The following is a 26,328-nucleotide window of genomic DNA, read 5'->3' on the forward strand; positions in this document are numbered from 1 at the left end:
GATGGGTGGCACCTCGTAAACATCCTTGAAACAGGTTTCTCCTGCTTAGGAAAGGGATCTGCAGGCAAAGTTTTTCAGAGTGCAAGATTCTGCAAAATCTGTGGCCAGCTGAGTATATCATGCCTCTCACACCCTCTATTCTCTTCCCAAACACTAACCAACACACCCCAGCCCTCCGCCTTCCTCCACTCCAAGCCTCCATCCAGCCAGGGAGAGGAGAGGAGATAGGCCCAGTTGCTAAAGCTGTCTTTTCAGCCCCTGCTCCCGCTCGGTCTATCTGAGATACACAGCAAGCGGAGGTGTCGCTTTTCCGCTGGCATTTCGGACAGTATCTACTTATAGACGGGAGAAAAAGAGAAAAGAAAAACAGAAGGGGTATTATCAGGGAGGGATGAGAGCAGCAAAGGCATTTTGTCTTTTTATTCCCCTCCTAAGCCCTGGGCTTTGCTCCCAATCCGATTGGTCGATACGGCCAGGGATGTAAATGAAATGCAAAGAGGAATAAGGCTGGCTTCCCATCTCCAGTGTGTGCCCCCCTAAGTCCTCCGCCCCGCTTTCTCTGTCTCACTCTGTCTTGCTCTCTGGGCTGTTTATGGTGTTGTGTTTTCTGTCTCTCCATTCACAGACTTGCTGCACTCCCTGTTTCCGTCTCACCCTCCTCACTCTGCCTCGTCCTCCCCCCGCTCTCTTGCTCCTCTCTCGCTGCATCCCTCCCCTCTCGCTGGCTGGGCTCACAGCTCTTATCTCCTCAGACGCCCCACATTCCAGCGTTGCCGTGGCTCCCTGCCTGCATCCCTGGTCACGGCGATTCCATGGGTTCCCACAATCCTCGGCAGCTTGCTGATTTAGGGTGGGCAACTGACTCTCAGAGACAGGAGAGAGGAGAGGAACAGAGGGGTTAGGGAAAGACAGGGTGAGAGGGGATGAGAGGGTGGGAGACAAGAGAGGGATAAAACAGGCGAGGAGAGGAAGAAAGTAAAGTAAAAATAACAGGAGGGCAGGAGGCAAGAGACGGCAACGGTTTGGAATGTAAAAACAATATGAAAAATATAATCAATATTGATATACATTAGGCCTCGTCTACCGTGGAAAAAGTAGTCAAAAACGTAATAAAACAAACAGAATCTTTATTGAAATATTTGAATTTGTAGAAAAGCAGAGTGACAGATTTCCTTCTTTCTACGAGAAACCAAACCATCTGTGCTACAGCAGGTCGAATCTCATCATCCAGCCAGCTGACAGCCGCTAACCAGGCCTGCGAACAGAGAGGGAAGATTACATTCTGAGGAAACTACACATGTACTTTATACTGTCCTACGCCTTCTAGTGGTGTTTCAAACAGCCGGCTCCTCCAGCAGTGTTTTATGAACCTCATAGCAAAGGACTGGTTTCACCTCTGTGCAACACATTTCAAGGGCCAAAAGGTTCAGCACCAGCATTTACAAAAACAGTGTGGAACTGAGGGCTTGGACCCTGAACATTCCAAAGACATGTGACTCTGGTCCACTCGCTTTGTTACCGTGCTACATTGTTCCTCCAACAACCTTCACAGGGCTAACAGTCTCATGAGTTGGGGGGGGGCTGATGGGCTGATGGTCTTGCGTGTGTCCCTAGAGTTTGCATGATTTTGCGCTTGTATGATGATCAAAGTAATTTGCCTTTCAGTGTGCCGATCAGTTTATCGACTATGTTTATATGCAGTTCCGGCAGGGAAAAGGCTTGGGTGGAGATTTAAGCGTGTTCACACACACACACATCAACATGCAAACACAAATCAACACACAGAAATGCACCTCTAAAAGGGTCCCTGGCATTGTGACATTTCACATTTCATATAAATCCATGAGGGATTACACGTTAGGAAGCAAGAGAGGACAAAAAACACCCATCGAATCCATTAGTTTCTAAACATTTAAAGGACCATCTAAGATAGACTGATGTGAGGATAGAGGGGTGGGTGGGTGGGTAGGTAGTGCTGGTTATGCGGAGTGAGGTCTGTGTGGTACAGCACAAGTCTGTCCTAGATTAAACAGTCGCTCTAATCCCCCATTTCTGCCCCCAAATTGGTTTTCCCTCAATCTCGGCCTTGCCATCCTAATGTGAGAAAAAGAGAAGTAGAGCAGTGGCGGAAGGCAAAAATAATCAGCGCGTTAAAAGCTGTGAGAGCAGAAGAGGACAGAAAAAAAGAACGAGATATATAACGATAAAGCAATCGAATGGGTGATTTTAAGGGGAGCGTGCACAGTTTGATTGGGGTCAGTCGAGGCTTCCTGAAGTCAAGCTCTGTCCCTGGTCAACTGTAAACGTTGATCAAATGAAGCATTGCCGAGTGGTAGTTGTCTGTCCTTTGTGCAGAGTTCTGCTTGATATCTAAGTCCCAGTACGTCTGCATCACCATTCACTCCAACTCCCAACTCATAAGTCCAATTTGGCCAAAACTTGAACTAAACATCATTCCAGTCTTTTGGAGCACCACCTTCAAACCATGAGAAAAGGTACATTGGCTCAGACTTCGTCCCCAGTGCCTTGCACGTCAGCTGGGCTCGTGGCACACTCTGTGGGCCGGCTCTATGTCGGTCTCTCTGGGTCTTGTTATGGGGTTTGCCTCCAACTCTGGCGGAGCTCGTCCCTCTCTTTGAGCAGGTCGGTAATGGCAGAGCGTATGGCAGGTGTCTGGGGATCTGTGGGTTCCTTCTCCAAGTAGAGACTAAAGTGCTTGGTGCTGCAGGTCAGCAGGCTGTCTGGACTGTAGCCCCGGTGACCCGATCGTAGCAGCCTCTCGCAGGCCAGAGCCAAGTTCTTGTCCCAGTTTGGAGGGTAGTCTGAGTGGGCCTCCACAATCTCCTTATACAGCTGCCCAGCAAACACACAGACACACAGACAACAGATGTTACATCAAAAAACAAAAAAAAAGCCCCTGAATATTATATACTTTGCCTTGTGTGGCACTTAAATCTGCCCCGTTCTGGTAAAGGAGAGTGTTGTTGCGTGTTTGCTGAGGTCAGACTCACGGTGTAAGACAGCTCAAACAGGCGAGCTTTCCCCTCTCCCTGCATCCTTTCTGCCAGGTCAAACAGAAAGAAAGCCGTCTTCATCCTGAAACAAAGCACGCTGGGCTCAGGGCTAAGTGCTGGATGGATGAGCCATGCAGATCCACACTCACAGACGCACCACTCCAATAGAGTGATTTATGTAGATGCCGCCACCAAATAGAATGTACATGTAGATGCTCTACCGCACAAGACTGGTTTATGGAGATGCTCTAGCGGGCTAGTATGCATCGTGACGCAGCTTTTTATCTGCACACTAAAGTATACAAACTCTTTAAAGATGAAACCAATGTAAAAAAAAGTTGACTGTACCTGGCTTGCCACATCTCCTCATTAGCGACACACTCCCAGGACGCGGGATGGAAGCTGCTCACACGTGAAAGAAATATATTTTTTTATATGTAAACAGCTTCTGGCTTGTGCACAGTTCCACTAACTATAAATGATTATTTATGTGAATATATTGTTCCACTCGACTGTGCAGGTTTTGATACACTAAATATCAATCTTTGCTGCATAAACATTAAATGACTGAGCAACAATACCAGCGAGCAACATTAGACATGGAGTAAAACCACGTCTCCCTGTTTCACTTTGTTGACTGTAAACACTTGACCTCTTCTTCAAAAGAATATTTTAGCAGGGTTCCCGAGCTAATATTTGGCTTGTGGGCATCGGCGGACACGCTTGTCGTGAGGGTGCGGGAAATAATGTCACAGTATTCAGTCGTGGATATCTGAGTGAATGAAGGGCTGCTGGCAACAGCAGCAGAATATGGAGCTTTGACTAATTCCACTTTTGACACAGATATTGACAAAATGCAATGAGAAACTCATTATTTTTCATCTCCAGTCTCGTTTCAGAATGCTGAGGGGCTAATGTCTTGCTCTGGTTGAATTGACAAAGACCTGGATCACAGGCATGGAGAACAGAGGACAGCCTCACTGAGGCGAGCTCTGTGGAGTCTTTGGAAGGCCGATTGAGGAGACCACAGAGAGACGAGGGGGCAAGGAAGGAGGTGTTGGCGATGAAATACGCGGTGAGGACTCATTAGTTGGGGTTTATCATCTTTCTGAGGGAATATTTCTAGTTTCATTGAACAATCGTGAGTTATTTAAACAATATGCACGAGGATTCTTCTAGTTTTTCCTGGAAATGACATCCTCTTAAACCAACTGACTTGCTACTGGGCCAGTCTTTACGAACTCATACTGTGGAGCTAAACAGTGTTCAAACCTGCAGAAAGTCTAGACGAGATCCCAACGTTTTCAGAGATAAATATGTCAGGCTGAACTTTAGAGGTGTAGAAAATGATGCACAAGACGGAGAATATTTCCACTGGATGCTGCTGTAAAAAACATGGACTTTTGGGTTTGAATATTTCACTCAGTGTTATCATATAGCTTCAATGGAGAGGAGGAACAGGTTGATACAGGGTACATATATTAATGTCTAACAGTGTGGAATAGGATGATTTTTTTCAACCTTAAAGCTACTTAAGAGGCTTAAGAGAGTGAAAAAGAGAAAACTCAGATTAGGTGTTAAACCCTTACATGTGGGGAGATGTTAATGATTGTGTATATTCATGTATGCACCTGTTGTGTGGCTCACTCCAGTTGTAGATGGTGCGAGTTCGCTGGGCCCACCTCTCAGGGTGAAACTGCCTCTGAACTGGCACCAAGTAGTCACACACACCCAGGGGCCAACGAGAGAAGCTATGTTCCCAGCTTGGGTCTCCTTCAGGTAGCCCGATGCAGGCAAACACGTGTCTCCTGCAGAAAAACATCGGAAAGAGGTTTTCTCACTTCCTCTTTTATTATCCATGTAAACACCCCTCTTTCCCCAGGTCACTGAGGCCGAGACAGAGAAACACCATGTAGACAAACCTTTCCTCACATCACAACACGTTCTAGCTTCCCTCCAGTCACCAGAGACTCGGGCCTTGAGGGTTAATCCAACAGGTCAGTGTTGCCCCGCTGAGAGACTGGCATGTTGGCCTGGCAAACACTGCCCCCTGGTGGGCTTGGTATTAACAGGTCTCCAGACAGTTTCTGTGTCTAAATTCCTCTTGGAGTAGTGAGTGATGAGAGCAGGGAGCAGCAATGAGTCCACCAGAGACTGTTTTAACCAAATCAAGTAGATTAGTCGACTTCTGTAGTTCATCAAACTCCTTTTACGGCCTCAACAGTTCTACGGATTTATCTTCTCCTTGCACTCATCCCACTGATCTCTCCCTCATTAGATCACCCACTTGTTCATTTGGGCCATTGTTGCCCTCCCAATTCACTCTCTCTCCATTTTACACTCTTCTATTCATCTGTTCACCCTTTCATTGTCTCTCGGCTCTCTCCCGGTGACTCAGTGACTCACTGTGTGTTGTGGGACAGAAACTGCTCCAGGCTGAAGGTGTCTCTCTTCTCGGGGTGGACTGGGTCCCACCAGCGGCCAGGAAAGTGCACCCCAGGGTGGTGTTGCGCCAGCTTGGCCACATACCAAGCATATGTCATCATCTAGAGTGAAGAAAGAGTACCACCAACTCTGTTAAACTATTTGTATCCCTATGACTGGCAGGGTACAATTAATTTAAAGAAAAGGGCTTATTGACTATTTCAGTGGCTTTTACTCCACATTTGAAGTTATCAAAGGGTTTTTTTCTTACTTAAGTTAAGTTAAAGTTGGAGGCTCGTGTTTTCACGAAAGCCCTTTATGATTGCGACGCTGAAGAGATATACGAACGTACGATGTACTAACGACTACATACTAAAGCCTGCAAAAGACTTCCTGACGTGTGGCTGTAATTTATCGGATTTTGTATGAATTTTAAACAGTTATGATACAGCCGAGGTAAATTGCCATTCTGTCCAAAGATATAGTTTGCCACACAAATCTCCCTTTATTTTTGTTACGTACAGAAATCATCCTTATCTGAAGAAGTCTATCTTTCTTACTCGACAACCAAAAGAGACTGAAGCAATTTTGTCAAGAACCTTAAATTTCAACACAATGCAATAATGTTTAACTTCTGCTTGGCCTGTAAGTATTCCTGTTTCTTTCGCTACGTTTGCAATACTAACTGAACTACTAATTGAACTACTTGAGTTGATTTTTGGTTCTGAAATTGAACTATTCTTACTTTAGATTTGTATCAAATATCAAAACATCCATGAGAACATTTCCACAAAGACAGAAGACGAATCACAGGTCTGACCTCCTGGTCGACCAGACGTACATCGGGCCGCACACCCTGGCAGTAGTATAAGTAGCGCAGCGAGTTTCCAGGCAGATCTCCTCTCGTCAGGATGATTGAGTCTGTCGGGACGGAGGCCAGAAGCTCCCTGCCGAACCTCTCGACCACACTGTTTCTGCTCTGGTCGCACTCCCTTAGGATTATCAGCACATACACCATCATACTGTATAACATCATCAAAACACAAGTTGTGTTTACTTGAATTTAAAAAATCGTGTCGAGTGCATCCTTTACCCGTTTAGAAGTGTGTGATACGTGTACAGCTGTGTGTATGTGGGTGTTTGTAGGTACGCTTTCAAGGTGCTCTGAGGGTAAGTTGTCAGTGCCCCCGCCCCTTCCCCTCTGCACAGTGTTCTGGCTGCCTATCTAATCGTAGGGAGACAGGTGTGATGGGTCTGACAGCACAGGCCATGCTCTCCCCTTGATCAAAGCCGCTCAGTGATGGCTGTCTGGCACTCCCCAGCACTACGCTGGTGTAATCTGCCTTCTCGGACAGCTAACATCTCAGACTGAGCTCTGTGAGTGGAATCTATGTGCTAACCGTGCCTCTCTTTAGCCCCTACCATGGGGTGAGCAGAGAGAAACCTGACATGTGGAGTTCAGACCTGCGGTATGAAGCTCAGAGGAGAAACAAATCAGGTTGACTCAGGGGAAACTTATGCAAGGGGATTTCAGAAGGAACTAGAATGAGAAGGAGAGTTTTTATTTCACTTTAACTTTACTCATCAGAAGTAAAAGAAACTAAGGACACATTTGGCTCTAGTGTGGTTATTGCAACAAGGATACTGTAAAGTGAAACTGATTCCATAGATGCATGCACACAGATTGTACAGAATCTGACAGGACAACCAAACAAAACTCTACAACAAGAGCATCTTAACACACTAAAGTTATGTGTGAGCATGTTGTGTGTATTTGTTTGTGAAGTTCACTGTTGTGCTGTGATCACAACATTTCCTGTTGTACAAAACTGTCTCATGTCTTAGCCCTAAAAGAAAATGGTCTTTTAAGGGCAGTTGTTTGTTTGGCTCCATTTGATTAGAAATGAAACAACCCAAGAGCAAACAGTGTTGTGGGCCTGAGAGCTCAACGCACTGCAAATAGACACAACACAAGCGAATGAGGAAACATCTTCACCAACTTGACGACACACAAAAACATTAATTTGACACCAAAATGCGCAGCATTTAGAAAAAGCACTGCAAGAAACTCACAGACAACGGAAACTGTTTCCAGGGACACTAAAAAGTGATGCACATGGCTGAGACGTGTTGGCCTGTTGCTTATTATTAGACTGTCAATTCAAACAAAGTTATCTAACTAGTATCCCCCATTGGAGATTAGCTAATTGAAGGATCGCCAGCTAGGGTTACCTAATTGGTAACTGATAAACAAATTGTGCAAAGGGATATAACGTTATTAGTCATGTCAGCAAAACCTTCCGGTAATTTAACTTCCTTGTCCCTATTACAGGTTCTAGAACTATTAAATAGCCAGCTAACATAAGGTTAACCTGTTTTTTAATTAATTGTGTTTGTTTTGTCTTCTTATTTGACTGGGCAGTTGAATAATAAGCAACAGGCTAACAGGCTAGGCTAACCGCAGATCTGTAATCTGCAATAATATCTGAATCGGGGGATCACAGTGAGAAAATAAGCCAAAATAGATGTGTCGCAAGTTGGTGAAGACGTTTTCTGTTGTTCACACCCAACAGGAAGTTAGTTACTGCGACTGAGTGCCATGCTCACCTGTGATTGGTGTGCACCATATGTGCCAGCAGAGCCACGGTGAGGACCCAGCCTGTGGTCTTCCACAACCCCCCACAGCCCAGCCTCCTCTCCAGCTCAGAGTGTGTCCGGCTCAAGCCGAGGCCTGCCAGCACACACACTGCAGCATCACTCTGGAGCCAGAACCGCTCTACCTGCAGGAAGTGAGCGTGCATGTGAATACAGACAAACACATGCACCAGTGTTTCCTGCAGTGTTTGTGTAGTTGGTTTTCATTCTCAGTCCAGTCCTGGGTTTACTAATGGACCCAACCCAGGATCAATATCAATATATACTTCTGTTTCGGTGCTTGTATTTCTAGATGTGTGTACCGCCTACTGTACACAGCTCTCTCATATATTGAACATTGAATTGTAACTCAATGTATAAGCACTCATTTTAGACCACTTCTGGTAAATGAAAACAATAGAAACACCTCGACTTAGAAAGGATGTAAAACAGAGTTGAAGTCTTATAGCTCACCACTCCAAGCAGAAGGGGTCTGCTGATGTCCAGGTTGGCTCTCCAAGCAAAAAACAGTGAGTAGACCACCAGCATGGCAGCAAACAGCCAGGACACTGAGCGGAACGCCCTAAGATAAGATGGGGCACTAGTCTCATTTTCATTATCACTTCATGAATTTTGTTCTGTGTAGTCTTAGACTGCCATTTCCACATATCTAGCCTGACATACAGTATTATATTGTCTGTTTACTCCGTAAAAAAATATACTTGTTTTGAATAAGTCCATAAAAACATGAATGCAGGGATGGAGATCACAAGCCTGAGAGCAAATGTATACTCCAGCCCGCTAAGAGGTGCATGATTGATTTTCTAATGCAGACTGAGTCATAATGAGCTGGTGCCAACCCGCTGAATCACAAACTCATTACAGTACAGCTGTAAAATGTACTTACGCACTAAAAGAAAAACACACGGTCGCCTTGTGGCAATAACAAATCATCTGAACTGAAAGAGACACCTTCAAGTCAGAGAAAGTTACTTTTGGCTTTCCTTCCAACGAATTGATCTGATGGGTTCCACTGGCCACTAACGCATACCGACAAGATTGTGCTTTTATTTTACTCTTCACATTATGCGCGGTTAGTAACACACAAAAAAATCTTTTTGTAATAAAATGTTCTGATGTTCTTCCACACTCCATAGTTCAACATTAGGTAAATTAGCATTTGCATGGCTTCCTTTTGGCATCCTATGAAATGACCTTGCTCTTTTTCATGTGTGTGTGTGTGTGTGTGTGTGTGTGTGTGTGTGTGTGTGTGTGTGTGTGTGCAGCCAAGTTTATCAAAGTGCGCCCCAGGAGAGGGGGAAGCGGGGGGTGGCCGGTGCACTAGAGAGCCCAGGGCTTCGCTAGGCTTTATCAGCTCCACCCCACAGACCCCAGAAAAGGCGCTGCTGTAATGAATTACTGGATCACACTGCCACATACAGATAAATACAGGCAGCGATTTACTTGTACACACAAACATGTCTTTGAAAATCCAAAATAAACATCAACCTCTCTTGATTTGAATGTGGAGCGTTGCGACACCTTGACAGTTGGGTGCCTCAGTGGCTTTTTGTATTCTCCTTTTCTAAGATCAGCATTTTGTCAGTAGTTTTGTTCCCCGTCTTTTACTGCAGGGGATTAGATTTTGGTTGAAGTGGCTGCTGGGATGCGTCTGACAGAGTTTGGTGTTTTGTATGCCCGCGTCTCACTCATCCTACCTGTCCCACGAGGAGAGGAGGAGGCCTATTCCTGCCAGCACCAGGGCAGGAATTGAAAGGTCTTCCAGGCAGTGGTCCAACTGGGCCCTGCACACACACAAACGTATGACTTACAGTATATGACGGACACCAAAGACAAGCTCAATTACCCTCGCTGCTACTGAACTCAAGGACACTAATTATCAAATGCCCTCCATCCCCTGTCAAAACAAACTCCTTGGACTGTTTGCTCCTTCATCCAATCGGATTGACAGATAGGAATGATTGTGTCATCCCCCCCCCCGCTGCCCCATCCTCTCCTCACAGTGCCTGTCAGTCACAGAGCGCTTGCTCAGAGCAGAGAGATAGTTTCCTGCCTCTTCCTTAATACCCATCTCTATTTGACAGCTTATTGAGTCTCTATATCTCCCAATGTACACTATGTGTGAATGTGCTCACCAGCGTGTGTTTGTGGGTGTGTGTGTGTGTCAGCTTCTCCAGTGGGTTTACGTCTCCAGTGCGACATGCCTGTCATGTTCGCCTCTCTTCCCCATCTTGAAGGTGTGCTTGTCCATCAAGTAGCAGGGGTGATGGGAAGGGGTGGGTGCCTGGCAGAGAACGGGGGGGGCTGGTAGTGGGGGGTCTTAAGACGCACATGCACCCACATCCCGTCAGCTGGAAAAAGATACCAGGAGTGGGATGACTGCAGTGGTGGTGGAAGCAGGGAGCAGGGGAGGGAATCGGGTGGAGGAGGTGGAGGGGGTTGCTGGAGTGGAAAAATACAATTTCTCCAGCTCTATTGCAGTGTCTGTCATCACAGCTTGTCACGCTTAAACACCAGAGCTGAGTGATCATTTCAAACTGCTGGAGAAACAGAACACAGCGATTTGGCCCTCTAAGCAGGTTCAGTTCTGCTTTGATGGGAGAGAGTGGAATGGGAAGAACAAAAGCTGCTGGGGAGAAGAGAGGGGGAGAGAGAGATGGGCTGCAGAAATGATTCCGGGCTCTCAGAACAGATTGGAGTGGCTGTGGTAAAACACCAAAGCCAGCACAAAGAGCGGTTGGGTCCTCCGTCTATAGTTCCACGTGTGCCCTCACTGTGCAGCCCTTTGCTCCTAATACTTAGGATGGGTTAAATGCACAGGCTGAATTTATCTACACGATACTGTGTATGACTGTATGTGATGATGTAACAGTTGTTGTTTTTTATATCAAGTCCCTCTCGAGTTTACCAATTCAATTAAATTTAAAATATGTGATAAATAGTTGCGTTTAGTATTTACAATGTGTGTACCATTAAGGAAAAAAGGACAAAAAACTGAAAAAAGACCAAGCAGACTCACTTTATCATTGAGGTCAGGTTTACAGAGCTCTCCGTCTTTGCCTGCATACAAAAATAAAAAAAATAAAAAAAGAATACAATGAAAACAATTGGGATACACAGTGAAATGTGACAAGAGTACATGTACGAACTAATGGCACATAATCTATATAATCTATAGTGTGTTGGTTTTAGTTTTATTATAGCAGGGCAGGCTGCACGTACCAGACTGAAGGTGCCATACTCGGCCCTCAGCAGGTGAGTTAGCAGGCCTGACAGCGTGGTCTGATCCCCCCAGCTCCAGCGGGCTGTGTTGAGGTAGGAGGAGATGGGCAGGTAGACGTATGGCAGAAAGCCAGCTAAGAAACACGCTCCCAGAGACACGAGGCCACGCAAAGTCAGCTCCTGTTGATGTCGTTTGGAGAGAAATGTTTTCAATTTTCTTATATTCTCCAAAATGAAACTTAAAACTGACCAACATTCAAAAAAGCAGCATCCCAAGAAATTCAGATTTTCATTTTCCACCACTTCATATTTAGTATAGAGTATGGCAAGTGCCTACACTATAGATGGGATGGCAACAAGACGGGGAAAACTACGTCTTTAGGGTTCTTAAACACCCATTTAGACTCTGTTCGAAGTGAGCTTATATAAAAAGAACTTACCCTGAGAGAGTAAAGTCGGTGAAGCACCCAGGGAATGATGACCAGTACATACAGCACCAGGGTGTGCTGGTTACAGAGCCCCAAGCCACAGCATAGTGCCCCCCATTGTGCAATCTGACAAGGCATTTGAGTACAGCACTGTGAGTTTCAATTTGAAGTCATCTTAAGGAGGCATCTAAGGATCGATCAGAGGAAACTGAAAGACGGGTCCACAAAGTGGGTGGAAGATTTACCTTCCGCCTCTGAGTGGCGTTGTCAGCACAGTGGAAGCTGGCAGTCGAGAAGAAGAGCAGACCAACAAAAAGGTTGTTGAGGGTGAAGACCTCTGCCACCACGGACCACTGCCAGCTCAGCCTGGACACAGCGAAGAGCCCTCCAGCCAGCACGGCTCCGGGGCCGGGGCCCGCCAACCTGACAGAGAGAGAGGAGACGCCTTCATAATCATAAACAACTATAAACAACAAACTACATATATTTAATGCCACATAACTGATTCCAAGCAAACTGAGTGATCAGACAGCCCAATATTCAAATAGACCAATCCAAGCCTTACTTGTTCTTTGTCACATTTAAAGGCTACAGAACTTCAAGTGATTTCTTTTTTGTATTTTATTTGATCTAAGTCACACTTTTCTGACACAAAAGGCAAAACAACAAAGTCAGCAGCTTTATACAATTTTTTTTATTTTTGCCGTAACAAAAGCCACCGCTTCCCCCAGACTAATGTGGGGACCCATTATAATCTTCCCTTGACTCAAGTTTGCTTCTCGGACAAGACCTTGAAAAACAGCCAGTGAATTGGGCCATTCACATATCATGAGAACTCCCTCCCCAGCAGCTGATCTCGAGCAGACTGGCGCAGAAACCACCGTGGTAGAGATAGTACTTTATCCTCAGCTTCTTAAATATAATGTGTGCACAAAAGTTTCCCCTTCCTCCTCTCCTGTACTGTCTCCATCTCCTTTGCGGTAATTGAAGCAAACTTGGGATAATCTGTCATACGCTAAGACCCACCACTTACTAAAATGAAAGAGAGAGAGAGGGGGAGAGAGAGAGAGAGGCGACAAATGATGGCGAGAAGGGAAAGAAAAGAGAAATAGTGCAGAGAAGTGTGCGTTAAAGGGGTGAGACAGTGTGCGGGATAAAGGATGAAATATAGAAAAGGGAAGAAAAAAGTTCAAGAAGAGAGAGAGGGGGAAAAAGAGAAAGGAGGAAAAAAAAAAAAAAAAAAAAGCAGCCCAGTCCCCGGCATGCTGGCTCTGAAATATGAGCAGGCTCGACAATTAGGGAAGTCAGGCAGTATGGCCCTTTCCGCCATTGTGTGGAGTGGCTTAGAGTCCTCATCAGCCTATCAGCTAACTGACAGGCAGAGAGCTGCTCTATTCAGCACCGCAGATACAAGCTGCAGGCCAAACGGCTGCCAGGTCCCTTATGACCCCACAATCCCTTGCCGGTGACAGCTTCAAGCTCCATAGCAAATTAGGCGCTCTCACATTACAATCGCAGAAGACAGATTCCATTAACGGTATCTGAAATTGAGTAGAGAGCAGGCCCGTTATCAGACCTGACTCATAAGCACCGCCATTAATCACAAGGCATGATACCATTTATACATTTCCAGCTCTCTGCCTGCCGCTGTGATAGTCAGCCACAAAAGGCCTGATGAGACTTAGGCTAGGGGAACAATGGAGCTTTCTGAGGAAAGCGCGGTAAATCAGGAAAAAAAGGAGAGGGAGAGCGAGAGCAGGGTAGAAAAAAAAAAAAACTCTTGCTTGCTGACTACTTCCCCTTTTTTCTTGGGTTTTCTCTCTCCTTCCCTCCGCTATTTTTCCCTCTGTGTTCACTGTAAGGCGAGCTTGGTGAATGAATATGTATATATGTGTGTGTGTGTGTGTGTGTGTGTGTGTGTGCGTGTGTGTGTGTGTGTGTGTGCACTTAAAGCGGGGGTGGACTGTGTTGATTGGGCGTCTAGGAGTGGGTCTTAATAAGAGATAGCAGCGTCTTTCTCACTGCACCGCTCCAGGAATTAGTTGGAACTTGAAGGAAGGATGAAGAGGGATGGGGCCTTTTGTTGAGGTGCAGAGACCCCCCGCACCCATAATTTTACCTCCCTGCATGATAATTAACCCATAGCTCCCTTACACCTAGCAGGGGGGCTGATTTTGGGGCAGCACTGGGTGCACAAAAGTCGCGGGGATCCGTGAACGAGGTTATTACACCGAGCATGTCCCTGCCTCCGAAGCATCGTCTGACAGTCAGGAAGCACTCGTCACATCTTCAGAGACACACACACAAACATGCACACATACACATTCCTGTTCCTCAACTTCTTTATTCTCCCCAAGTGCCTGACAAATCTCTCTGTTAGAGCCTGTCAGTGTGTAAGAGCCCAGTGATGTCTGTAGAGCGCAGGCTGTAAATGACCTGTCTGTCTGCGCGGGACCACCTGGGTCCCAGTCAGCCTCTCCGCAGCTCATTCTGCAGGCTGCTCCCAGGGCGCGCAGATAAAGCAGGACACATTCTGACACCGGTGTGGCCGTGTTCCCCGTTATCACCACTCAATGCGGTGCAGGATGCTGCTGTGCTGAAATGTTGTGGCTCAGTGACAATGGCCTGGTTGAGACGTGGCAGAAGAATAACATGGCTGACAACGAGACCATTCTAGCCTGAACTGATCCGCCCTGCCAAAAAAATGTCTGTGTCATCACTTGGGTAATTAACCCAATGACAAATAGTTTGCATAAGGTCCGGAATGAAGCACAAACTTGGTAATAACGTGAGTTGTTAGAAAAGAAAGTTACAAATAATTACTTCTTTTTTTTTGGCTAAAAATCATACATAAGGAATGAAGATGGTGAAATAGAAAATGAAATAGAAAATATTTAATACAAAACTATTTCTGAAAACGGGTTCAAACAGAAAGATCAAAGGTAAATAGAAAGCTAATGAATGGCAATGATAAAATGGGCTCTGGTAAGCAATGCCCCCTTCAAGGACACAACAAAAGCTCAGCATAATCACTTTGAAGTGTCAAAATGGGACCTGCCTCATTCACCCCTCGGTTCTACAGTACGGGCCAGAGGCGTGCCAGCGCCAGTCGTCTGTGCTCAATAACAGCACACAAAAAGCCTACACCAGCACTCTGCACTATTGAGGCTTTCACAATGGAGCTGGCCAATGGAGGCACTGTCACACACTACCCTGGGGAACAGACAATACCACAGCTGTGCCATCGCGGATCAGCGCCGCACTGTTCGCTAACCGAGCGGTGGTTTGGGGGAAAAAGCGGCGCTGGAAAAGAATCACACATTCCTGAAGAGTGTAGAGAGCCCGAGAGAGGAGGTGGCCTGCTCGGGCTTGAGACAGAGGTTTCCAGCTGGCCCTCGCTGACACCCCGGGGCTCTCCTCTGGCAAGGACACCAGGCAGGGTACTTAGTAGCTATTATGTGACAGTAAGTGTCTGGTGCACTGCTTTGACATTTCAAAGCCAAGCAGCAATTGATATAGAAATTTAAGCTTTTAAATAATACTTTATGGATATGCGTCACAAAACCAAATACTGAATAAAATACCACAAAGTCGGTCAACGTATGGGTTAGGGCTGCGCAATAACGTCTTTCAGTGGAATTGTATCATTACAATATGATCATTTTGTGTTTTTATTTTTGCAGCCTGTGAAAACAGATGTCTGTTTTGGTGGCTTGACTTATGTCTGCCACTAAAAGTCAAAATATCTCAGCCTTTGTTGCTTCTTTATTCACATTCATCTCTGGAACTGCAATAATACATTACTGCAATGCCCCTTTAAGTTAATGATTTAAAGATTATTGTAATGAAAGACTAACAAAACTATATAATATTAATGCTTTGTGTGTGAAGAGCATATAGTGTAACAATTAATTGCCCTGACTAATATGTAGTTTTGCATAAATTTGCAATATCATGATACCCATTTAAAAAATGGTTTATTACCAATATAATGATCTTGATTTCAGCCATAAAAAAGCCATCGTTTTATAGATGTATTATGCTTCATTACATTATATTTTGTTATAGTTCTATCTGTGTGAAATACCCAATGAATGCTTCTACTTGTTTGTATCATGTTGTTTTCATTTTTCAAAATAATTTGGTTTGAAATCATCTTCCAAAAGAACCATCACCAAAATAATACATTATTATTACTGAGGTAAATATAATACATATAATATCCCTCTTTAGATATTGCCCGGCCCTAATTCTTGTTTATAACTGACTTTTAAAACAGTGTATTTGAATCTGTGATGCCACAGCCTAATTTTCAGCAAGTCACCAAAGCAGCCACTTCCCTGTCTGTCCTGCCTCATCCGCTGTGCGAAGAAGAGGCAGTCTGCTCGAACAGAGAGGAGGGGAAAGAAGGGTCCCGGCGCTCAGACACCCCTCCTCCAGGGGAGAGCTCTAGTGCTCCAAGTGCGTGTAAAATTAATCACCACAATTCTGCTCAAACAATGCAGCCACTGACATGACAATTTCTTCCAGAATGCCATCTTAATCTCTACCCAACACACAAAAAATTACAGGAAGAGGGAAAAAAAAACAATTTACAAGAACCCCGTGTTTATGCAATTCACTGAATGCCATTTTTATTGCTGCTTTTTCCAACAGAGTCATTAGGCACACACCAGTGATACATAAATGTTGCTGTATAGATTCCATTAACTAATTCTGGGTGAATTGTAATTGCCGAGTCTGATCCGTCTCCGTGCCTGGTGCCTTATTAAGACTGCCTGTGGTGGGTGAGGAATGTAATATTGACGTCCGAGGCAGACACAATCTCGAGCCCACGGGCGAAAGGAATATTAAACTGGTACTGTATTCTGCTGTCTATCTAGCCCTCCTCCCTCCTCCTCCTCTCCATCCCCATCCCATAACCAGTAATGAGGAAATAACATCTTCATTAGACATCTGTTTAACTGTATTAGAGGATGAGTCCTGGGGGAACCATTGGTCATGCTGAGGATAGGGGGGGAGTAAAGGAGGTCTGTTGGACTACAATATGACGGATGAGATACAGCAGAAATGGAACAAAAGGTTCACAGATTTGGGCCTTTTTAAATAGACAACAGTAAAATTGTCTTCTGCATTTTCAGGAGAAAATAGCAATGGGTGTATTCTCTATTGCCACTTGGGACAAAGATTTTACCACAAAGACCGTAGCAGATGTGAGAGGGAGGGGCGGCTTTGCCACCTGCAGGGAGAGGTGAGAACGTTACCCAACAAAAACTCAGCCGTTTCCAAGAACAAAACAAAACTGGGCAAATGGCTGCGAAACAACGCTCCCCACACGCATTGCTCCTGACGTGACCCCGACAAGTTACATGCAACCCCACCCCTGTGGAAAAACAACCCACCTGAGCGAGGAGGGACGGCGCCACCGGGACCATATGGTGAAGGTCCTTATAAGGAGCTGGGGATGGCACCACGCCCGCCCTCGGGTCCACTAAGGTATCAGCTGTGCCACATGAGCCAGCTCTTGGTGGGGGAGCCTCTCGCAGGTGTGCATTTTGTTTTCGAGAGCCGCCCAGGGAAAGGGGAGACCAGGCACATTTGGTGCGCTTCGACAGCCCCGTTATGTAATCACGTGATCAACCAGAAAGTGCTGATGACTGAGCGTCGCGAGGTTGTTTTGCAGCTCCCGAAGGCTGTCAGCACGCCAACGTGTCTGCTCCGGGTTTCTCAGGATAAGCTCTGGGAATGGAGAGAGATTCTTCTCAGGTAGCAGAGATTCAGAGCAGCTTTAGCAGATAAACTGTGAAACGAGAGAGCACCAAATACCGAGCTGTCTGGATTATCCCGCTACGAAGGGTGCATTCCTCCAGAGACTCATGGCTGAGGCCTTTTAGCATTCCACAGGCAAAAAACGTGTCTTTCTGTGAACCTCCGAGTGCAATCGATAGTAATTATCGTTACGTCCACCATCCTCAAAGGCTTGTCAGGCCATGGTGTGAAAACATAACAAGACATGCAATTTGGCCATCAAACCATATGATCAAGCCAAGAGAACTGTAATTGACAAATCAAAGGGAGGCTAAGTGCTACATTTAAACTTATGCAAGAGAGAGAAGTGGCTTCCAAGCCTATCAACTTACATTCCCCCACATTAAACACGGCAATCTGGCCGACTAATTTAAATTGATACATCAAAGGCTTGCCATGTTGGGTATGCTCCAGATGAATTTCAAGGTCTTACAATTTACTATTTGAGAGAACTGCCTTCAAGTACCCGTATTAACTTCAATACATTTTGCCATCTGAAAATAATCACACAAAGCGATGATTTGTTTGCGGGGGGGAAAGTCTACTTCTCAGCTGAGGCAAACCTAAAAATAAGAAGTAGTGAAAAAGTTTATAAGGGCCTCATAGGGACAAAAACAACAAAATATAGATCGGAACTTAATTATGTCGGGAAAAGACACAGCAAACTGGCGTCACTGCGAGGACGGAGAAGGTACGAACGGGTGTCAACTGGTCAGTTTTGGCATTTCATCTGAGGGACAGGCCAGAGGATCCCTGCAGGGATGTGGCATGGAATCTATGCCAGTCGTCTTGCTACGGTCAAAGCACCCAATGCCCTCTGTGCCAGAACCAGGAGGGAGGTCTTGACCATCCGGAAACCCCACTCTTTCACCCTCTTCATCTTTTGCCCTCTCCAGTAACCCCTCACCAGGCAGAGTCTGCCAGCTGATCCACAGCCACAAGCTCATCCCAAACTAGGCCCTGAGCAGATAATGACTAAAACCTTTTATGCTTATTTTTCAAATTGAAAGCTTAGATTATGCGTTCATACTTAAGAGCTTACACGGTGTGACTGTGTACTCTGGCTGAAGTCCTCACTACCCATCATCCCTTTTTTGAGTACTGGGTGGGGTTGGAGGTCCTCATAATGACTTTTTACTTGACCACAATCCAAAATTGGATCTCAATCCCCAGAGATTACAAACAGGGCTGCAGTTAACATGCACTCTGTGAGCCAAATATCACCCAGACTGCATGGATATTTTCTGGCCTCAAAAGAACTATCTGTAAATGTCTGGCCAAGAACAGAGTCCAATCCTCCAATTGACTGGTAACTCATCAAATGTATTAAGACTAGGGGGCAGTACAGAAAAGCCCAGAAGAAGCACTGTGTTCCTTCCCTTTCTTGCCGTCCTCTCTTCATTATTTTCCTGTACTATCTTCGGAAGAGTGGTTGAAGCTGGCAAGTGTTGATTCACCTCTGAGAAGCAGTAAGGCCCTCGTCTTACTGCTTCTCAGAGATGAGAAGACTGATGCAGTCTGGGCTTCGGGCCAGTCCCCTGGGGAGCCCTGCCCTACTGTAGCAAGGCTGACCCTGAACCCTGACCTACTCTGGACCATCTGCCCCCTAGCAAACACTGGCCAAGCACACAGGAAGTATAGGCCCAGTGCTGAGCTCCATTTTCACCTGCTTTCCCCCCCCCCACCACAACTGGGTCCTCACAGCCTGCCAAGATGTACAGCAGGACAAAATTACATCACATTCAACAATTCCTATTCTGGAAGAGTAAATTACAAGTATATGACATGCTTGGAAATGCCCCAGTATGCATAAACGGTGACAAAAAGGAAAAATGTTGACACTAAGCTGCCACCAACAATCCGATGTGTAAAATTACTAAGATCAGCAAAAGGGTGATGTAAGGTAGTCCAGCCAAACCATGGGAGATAAATACACACACACACAAAGAGGGAAGGGGTAAAATACTCCTTACATGACAGGGTCAGCAGCAGGAGAAGCTGCAGGGTGGTAGATAGATGGCAATGCAGAGACCGTAAACTGTGCTCATGACTGAGCAAGGGGAGGGATGGTTGAAGAGAGGAGAGAGGGAGGAGCAGAGTTAGTGATCCAGGAGGCACGAAGGGGGAGATAAGAAATCGTGCCATGTCAGGATTGGGAGCATGCTGGGCATTGGGAGGGGGGGGGAGGCAGAAGAACAGGGATGCCGGGGTGGGGGTTGGAGGGCACGATAATTGCGATATACATACACACACACGCACGCTCACAATGGGTGGCTGATGGGTAAACAGGCAGGGCAGGGTGGTGGGAGGGAGCAGTGCGGCTGGGCTCTGCTCCTGAATACTGAACAGAGGATCAGGGGCGACGCCGTCAGGACCCAAAAATACCACGCTCTGTTCCAGACAGCATCAAGATGCAGAACGCCAGTGAGGGAATGTTTGAAGACCCCCTCCACTCAAGAAATGTCTTCTTTTCATTGTAACGTCCCTTGGATGTTTGACTTTTTCTGTACAGATTTGATGCATGTGCAGAGTTTGTCGCAAGACACCTGCTGCCAGATTCCTCTGCTGAAGGGGTGAAAGCTTCTCTGTGATTTCCCCAAATCTAAATTTGAGACATACACACACAAGCTTGTGACATCACAGCTTGTGGAGATGCCAATTATGAGAGAGAGAGTCAGGACCACTTAAAATGGCCTGTCTGGGCAGTGTTTTTACTGACACACATTGCTTAAAAAAAAAGCAGAGGAATTACACAAATACGACAACAAACTGTGGAAAATGACATTGGAAATGTATATTTTATGTGCCTACCTGCAGACTGTAATGCAGAGGGTACCACAAGCTGCAGCCCCCAGCAGGCTACTCATCAGATTGACACTGTGGGCTGGAGAGAGTGAGGGCAGAAGACACATAGCCAGGCGAGCAAGTAGGGTAAAGACAGGGTATCCTGGAGGATGGGCCACCTGAGAACAAAACGACAAAGTATGAGATTTAAATCCCACGATTCAATGAGAGATACACTCACAGCAAGGTAATGCCTCACTCAAGATGTACCTGTGTGGATAACAGGCTAAGATGGCAAAAGTGCAGATGTACCTTATTCTGAAAAGATATGTGAGGAATGAAAAGAACTGGAGAAAAAGCAAGGATACGAAAGCCAGAATGACAACATAGGAGGTGAAGCAGTAAGGATGCGTTAACTTCTGCCCTCAGTAGATGCCAGTAGTGGTGTGCTGCAGAGCTGCAGTTATGGAAAAGCAAGACATCCCTTAAGGCCTGACAACAAACTGACTGCTATGACACCAGAGCCCTTCTCTCCCTCTCTTTCTACATCTTCTCACTTTGTTTTCTCTGGCCTTCTTCCCAAGGACAGTGCAGCTCCCTGGAGCCCGCGGTACAGCACGTGGTGCTCGCCAGCCCCAGCCCCCCCCAAACCACCTCCAAGCCGCAGTCATTCTCGCCTGGGGGATCTCGGCAATCACAGCAATTAGCCGCTAAGTCTCCTCCACCCAGATAAGGGCTCAGTCATTAAACACAGACTCATTCCCTGGCACTGATAACACAAGCCATGCAGGCAGGGAGAAGGGGGCAGCTCTTCAAATGAGAAAAAAAGAGCTGAAAGGTGAGAGTGCTACCGCCTCCCTGGTCACCTCAGACACAGCAAAAGGCTCCATGGCAGCATTCAAACATAGAAACAACTTCACCCAAATCAGAGGGATGGGCATGTAGGTCAGAAGAAGTCAGGGGGCAAAAGACAATAACTCGTGTACAGAATGAAAGAAAGAAAAAAGGATAGCAGACAGCTTGGTGAACTACGTGTTGGTGTCAGACAGGTAGGTAACATCAGCTAAGAGCATGTGGAGGAGCGACTGTGTGGCCAACAGGAATGGACAGACATGCAGCGAAAGCACAGCTGGGGGACAGAGGCCACGGGGAGCATGGGGAAGCAGAACTCTGGAGCTCTTGGGATCAGTGGGGGGGGGGGGGCAGCAGCCTGGGGCCCAGGGACGAACTGCGAGGCCCTGGGGAGGCCTGAAAGGCAGACAGGCAGGCCACACGGACTGCAGCACTAACGGCAGGATTACTGGCATAGTGACACCGACACAGCCTCCCTAAAAGGATCACAGCAGCGTAATAAACTTTATTAAATAATAAAACTTATTATAACTGTTAACCCGATTTAGTTCATTCTTCGCGGCTTACACACACACACAAAAAAGAGGGGTGGATATAATAAGCCTTATACCGTACATAAGGCAAAGCCTACAAAAGCCATCGCCTTACCATTGACTTTAATTGGATTTGAAAAACGGGTTGCAAATTATAGCATTCTCTACATGCAACTTAGTAAAATAAGTGTATAGAAAAGAAGGGGAAAACCTGTGGACTGAAGTAAATTAATCTGCTTTCTGCCCATGCTTAATTAAACTTCCTTAATGCGTATAAGAGTTAATGAGTGAATTGATTAAACAATACAGCTAATACTTACCCCCAGCTCACAAGCAGTGGTGATCAGCTCTCCTGTGGAAGAGAATAGGGGAGGAAATTAATGTAAACCCAATAATTATTATTAACAGACAAGTCTGCTCCCAAAGTTTTCCCAAATCAAATACTTGCACTGGGGTTTTGCATTAATTTGCCAGGATCAAAACCTACAAATCTTCCCAGTGTGACATTTCCTAAGCGGCACGCTCATTCTCTTCATCTCTCGCTTCTCCCCTGATGCCTCCCTCCCCGTCTCTCCAGCACATGCACACAGATATAAACACAGACACACACACACACACACACACACACACACACACACACCATTAGAGTCCCTCGCCAATGCTCTGTCACACAAAGACACACTTATGCTGATGTGAAAATAATGCTTCCAGTCCCATCCTCCCCATGCATCAGGGTCCTTTTCCTTCCTCTTTCTTCTGCTGCTCTACGTGCCTCTCTCTTGCTCCCACACTCCCAATGCCTCACTGTCTCCTTTAGTCCGTCGGGCACAAACAGAAAGGCAACGTTGGTGACAGTCACAGAATGAGGTAAGCTGTAAAAAATAAGAGCCGGTTGCACAATTTTTTGACAAGCTCTGTGTGAGGCGCGGCACAAAGTGAAAAGAAAACCCCTAAAAGCTATTTGAGGAAGCTTTAATGTATCTGGGCACAAACCCATTTGTGCCAGAATACACCCGGAGCGTTTCAAATTATACTGATTTCTCACCCAATGTTTGCATCTCCCACTCATGGAAATTGAAATTTGGTTCAGATTAAATGACATTGATAAATGTTTGGGTTCAAGACAGCTCCCTCTACTGGTACTAGATGGGTACTCATCATCTCCTCCATCCAGTACAGCCAATTAAGCAGTGGCCTTGTTTCCCACATCAGCACTGTTGGGATAGTCAGTCTATTACCAGCATACAAGCTGCAAATAAGATGCCTAGTAAATGAATACATAGTTACATTAAAAAAGTTAAAGTGTTTTTAATTAGATTTTAACCACAACATTACTTCTACAGAGTAGAAGTTCAAAACAAACATGTGAAGAGCAAAGACGTGTGCCCTGATGCAGCACCAACCCATATAGAACAGAACGGCTGAGTTTCAGACGGCATTGGCTGCATCACGTATTTTGCAACCTTGCCGATACAGTGAATTATTATGCCTAAATTTCTGCCACACGAGGAGCCCTAACTCTTATCACTCTAATGGACCATGAAGTCAGAGCTCCTGCACCTGCACAGCTTAAATGTTTTCTCAGCTCCGTTTCACCTGGCATGAGCCGCCAGCGAGCTACCCGCCATCATTTTACATCGCACTTTTCTCATCCCTCATCAGTTTCTCATTTCACTTATTTTCCCTCAGTAGTGGCACACTTTTACGCCATTCAACACAGGGAAAACTCAAACTAACACTGAGCCAAAACATCCATCTCGGTGCCACAGAGATGCAGTTCTGCAGCCCCAATACTCAAACGGGAAAATATTGACTCAACGAGGTAGCAGCATGGGTGCCAAGAGTCTTTGTGATAGTGGAGTATGGGCACCCACACCAGTCTTCCCATAATCCCCAACATTTCCACACTCCACATTCCTAGACAACAGCGTACCCGCGGGGCTGTGCTCAAGCCTCTCCAGGGCACATCACACCTAAAGAGATTAGGACACAGAGACGGAGACCTGGAGAATTCAGAAGGGTGTTCAGCTGGCACTATCAGAGCGGGCATCCTGCATGGTCCCTAAACACTGTGGAGAAGGGGCTGGCCGTTTTTTCAAAGGCCCCGTTTGCAAGGTGGCAGCACAACCAGCAGGGCTACTCCGCGCTCCAATTGCCTGCTCTCTCCTCGCTCATATCTGGCCGAGCTTTTCACACGCTTTCATTCTGCGAAATGAGCATTCCCCTCCACAGCGGCTTGTATGCCAGAGCAGCGCAAACCTAACACGCACAGCCTTCATGCCCTCGAGTCCACATTTACAAGTTTGTAACCTTGCTATCGCTTCTAAACACTGTTTGTAATTGTGCGAGGCAGTCCTTCATAAACTGCATTACAAGAATGTTGTAAAATGTGTTGGCCTACAACATAGGACGGTACTGAGTGAAATACATGTGGGACCACCGTTAAGGCTGGTTACAGAAGAGAGCAAATGAAATGTATGCACACACATATCAAATGTAAACAAACGGACCCACGTTGTTTATACATCAAGGGCTGTCTACAATACTTTGTCATTACAAATGGTGTCTATATTACTGGCATGGCCTTGTATTCAGTATTAAAAATAATGCTCTACTATTGTTTTCTCCTTGCGGCTTCTGAAGAAAGAAAAGCACAAGTTGTTTAAAGAATAGTTTTTGCAAATATGTAAAAGGGACAACATTTTGACTGTGAAAAACACATGTTTGGTTTCAGTGCGGGAGACTATTAGGTGTGGGTTAAATGGTCAACGTTAATATTGTGATAACTATCAAGGTATAAACTCACTGACATCAGAGCATGATTAAAACATTTTTAGATTTCAAAGAGACTCTTCTCAGAACCTTTCATTCAAAAGTAACACCGAATTCCTTCTCAAAGCATTATCTACATTTTAAGACCCTTTCAAAACTCATCTTTATGATTGAATATATAAACTCAGTTGCCCCACCGGGGCAGACAATTCATCAAGAATACACTTATTTTTCTTTGCCAGAAATGTTCGTGCAGCAGGAATTATCTCAAATGTATTTACTCTTCATTGAATTCTGCCTCCAACATTCATTCAATAGCATTTAGTAGATTGAGAAAACAATGCTGGTATTCTCTTGAATCTTATGTTATTAGCTAATGATGTTGAGAGTTTTCTAAGAATATGTCTCACGTTTCAATCATAACGCCAATCGTATGTGTATTTCAAAATAAATGTATTAGTGTGTTTATGTATGTTGTTTTGAATACAAGCCTTTTGATTCTCATATTGGCAAAAGTTTGGCTTTGTACCTGCAGCACCACGGACAGCACCCGTTTAGCTGCAGCAGCTATCGTTACAACAATGCGCCACGCGATTGGATGGCTGGCAACACAACAAAGCCACGTGACCAGAGGAGCATGAGCTAGCTGGCTAGCACCAACCTGAGTCTCCACCGGGGACCGTCCTCTGCACACAGGGCACATAGAGAGCGGCGACTAAAGCAGCCGTAGTGCCCGTCAGTATCCAGCTTGTCCTTGGCTCTGCAGACATGTTGAATAGCGGTAGTGTTCAAACAACTGCTAATGTCGACTATCTAGACGGCTTGATACCGTTAGCACATAGCGTTAGCATCATCGACTGTATGGTTAGCATCGATACATTTGGGGTGCTGGGGGCTGTAAAAACAACTGTCCGCTACCAGTAACTTGAACACCGACATTAGTCGAGAGCTGAAGTTACAGTAACACGATGCAAAGTAAAGACCTGACTTAACTTCACGGTTTTAAGTCTGGCGGCTTAACAGTTAACGTTAGCTAAAATGAAAGTCTTCTGTTCCCGTGAAGAAGCGGCTCAATTCACGCCAGCGACATAAACTCGCGATAGTACCTGACGCAGTCATAGAAGTAGTGATATTTTACAACATTATTCTGCACACTGTCTACACACGCTCTATGTAAACTGATCTGAAAACAACTAAAAGGATGAATACTGTTTATTTGTTCCATATTTGTGTTACTTTATTCAAATCTTTTTACATTGTACTTTCAGTTTTTTTCAAATAGGCCTATAATATGGATGTGAGCTAGATTATTAAATGTATCTACAGACAAATACTACATTTTGCCGACTGCTTTTTCTCAAGAATGAACTCTTAATCTAAACTTTTATGGAAGACAACAACTGTGATGCTGTCGACGAATCGGGTGAATGATGCTCAATGCAATACAAGGGGTTCGATAAAGGGGGCCAGCTTAAGAGTGTTGACATTCCAGGTAAACCCAAACTCAAACATAGATGCCTGTCTCACCCGATTTGGATTTGGCGATTTTGAGCCTTTAAAAAAAAAAAAGCTCCACGTCACAGTCACTGTAGCCCTCCGTAAACTCCTGGGAGCATAAGTATGATGGATGGATTTGTCTGAAATTGCTAATAGATGTTTTATTATTACCAGTCTTTTCTAAAAGGAAAGAAAAGGCATTTATTGTGTGGAACACTGCCAGCACAGAGACACTTTGATACTCCTTTAAAACTTTACATCACAACCTTCATTTAACACACTATCCTATGCTGTTACTTTACTGCAAATACACAATTAATTGTTGCAGGAAAGCGGTAG

General features: G+C 45.4%; 1 protein-coding gene across 2 annotated transcripts; it reads right to left on the reverse strand.

The window, feature by feature from the left end:
- Nucleotides 1–1,110: 1,110 nt before the first annotated feature.
- tmem260 (transmembrane protein 260) lies at nt 1,111–25,793 on the reverse strand. 2 transcript variants are annotated; one of them, XM_031846988.1, is made up of 16 exons: nt 25,154–25,793; nt 22,041–22,072; nt 20,363–20,514; nt 11,989–12,166; nt 11,756–11,869; nt 11,316–11,495; nt 11,113–11,153; nt 9,791–9,877; nt 8,547–8,655; nt 8,046–8,218; nt 6,259–6,430; nt 5,421–5,560; nt 4,646–4,822; nt 3,363–3,416; nt 3,012–3,096; nt 1,111–2,853 (listed from the first exon to the last, which is right to left on the reverse strand). In XM_031846988.1, the coding sequence occupies exons 1-16, from the start codon at nt 25,260–25,262 to the stop codon at nt 2,593–2,595; spliced, it is 2,064 nt and encodes a 687-aa protein (XP_031702848.1). In that variant the 5' UTR covers nt 25,263–25,793; the 3' UTR covers nt 1,111–2,592. The 2 variants fall into 2 exon arrangements, with proteins under 2 accessions (XP_031702848.1, XP_031702849.1); XM_031846989.1 differs by lacking the exon at nt 25,154–25,793 and adding an exon at nt 22,403–25,147.
- Between the last annotated feature and the right edge of the window lie 535 nt (nt 25,794–26,328).

This window comes from Anarrhichthys ocellatus, unplaced genomic scaffold (assembly GCF_004355925.1).
Source record: "Anarrhichthys ocellatus isolate YVR2014 unplaced genomic scaffold, GSC_Weel_1.0 scaffold7, whole genome shotgun sequence".
NCBI classification, from domain to species: domain Eukaryota; kingdom Metazoa; phylum Chordata; class Actinopteri; order Perciformes; family Anarhichadidae; genus Anarrhichthys; species Anarrhichthys ocellatus.

What these genes read in the sequence shown, in the direction of transcription:
- tmem260 (XM_031846988.1), bottom strand. Translation starts at nt 25,262, where the DNA reads ATGTCTGCAGAGCCAAGGACAAGCTGGATACTGACGGGCACTACGGCT. An exon ending in ACCGACTTTACTCTCTCAGG is followed by an intron (nt 11,496 to 11,755) that starts GTAAGTTCTTTT and finishes CGACATCAACAG; the next exon opens with GAGCTGACTTTGCGTGGCCT. An exon ending in TTTCTGTCCCACAACACACA is followed by an intron (nt 4,823 to 5,420) that starts GTGAGTCACTGA and finishes GTTTTTCTGCAG; the next exon opens with GAGACACGTGTTTGCCTGCA.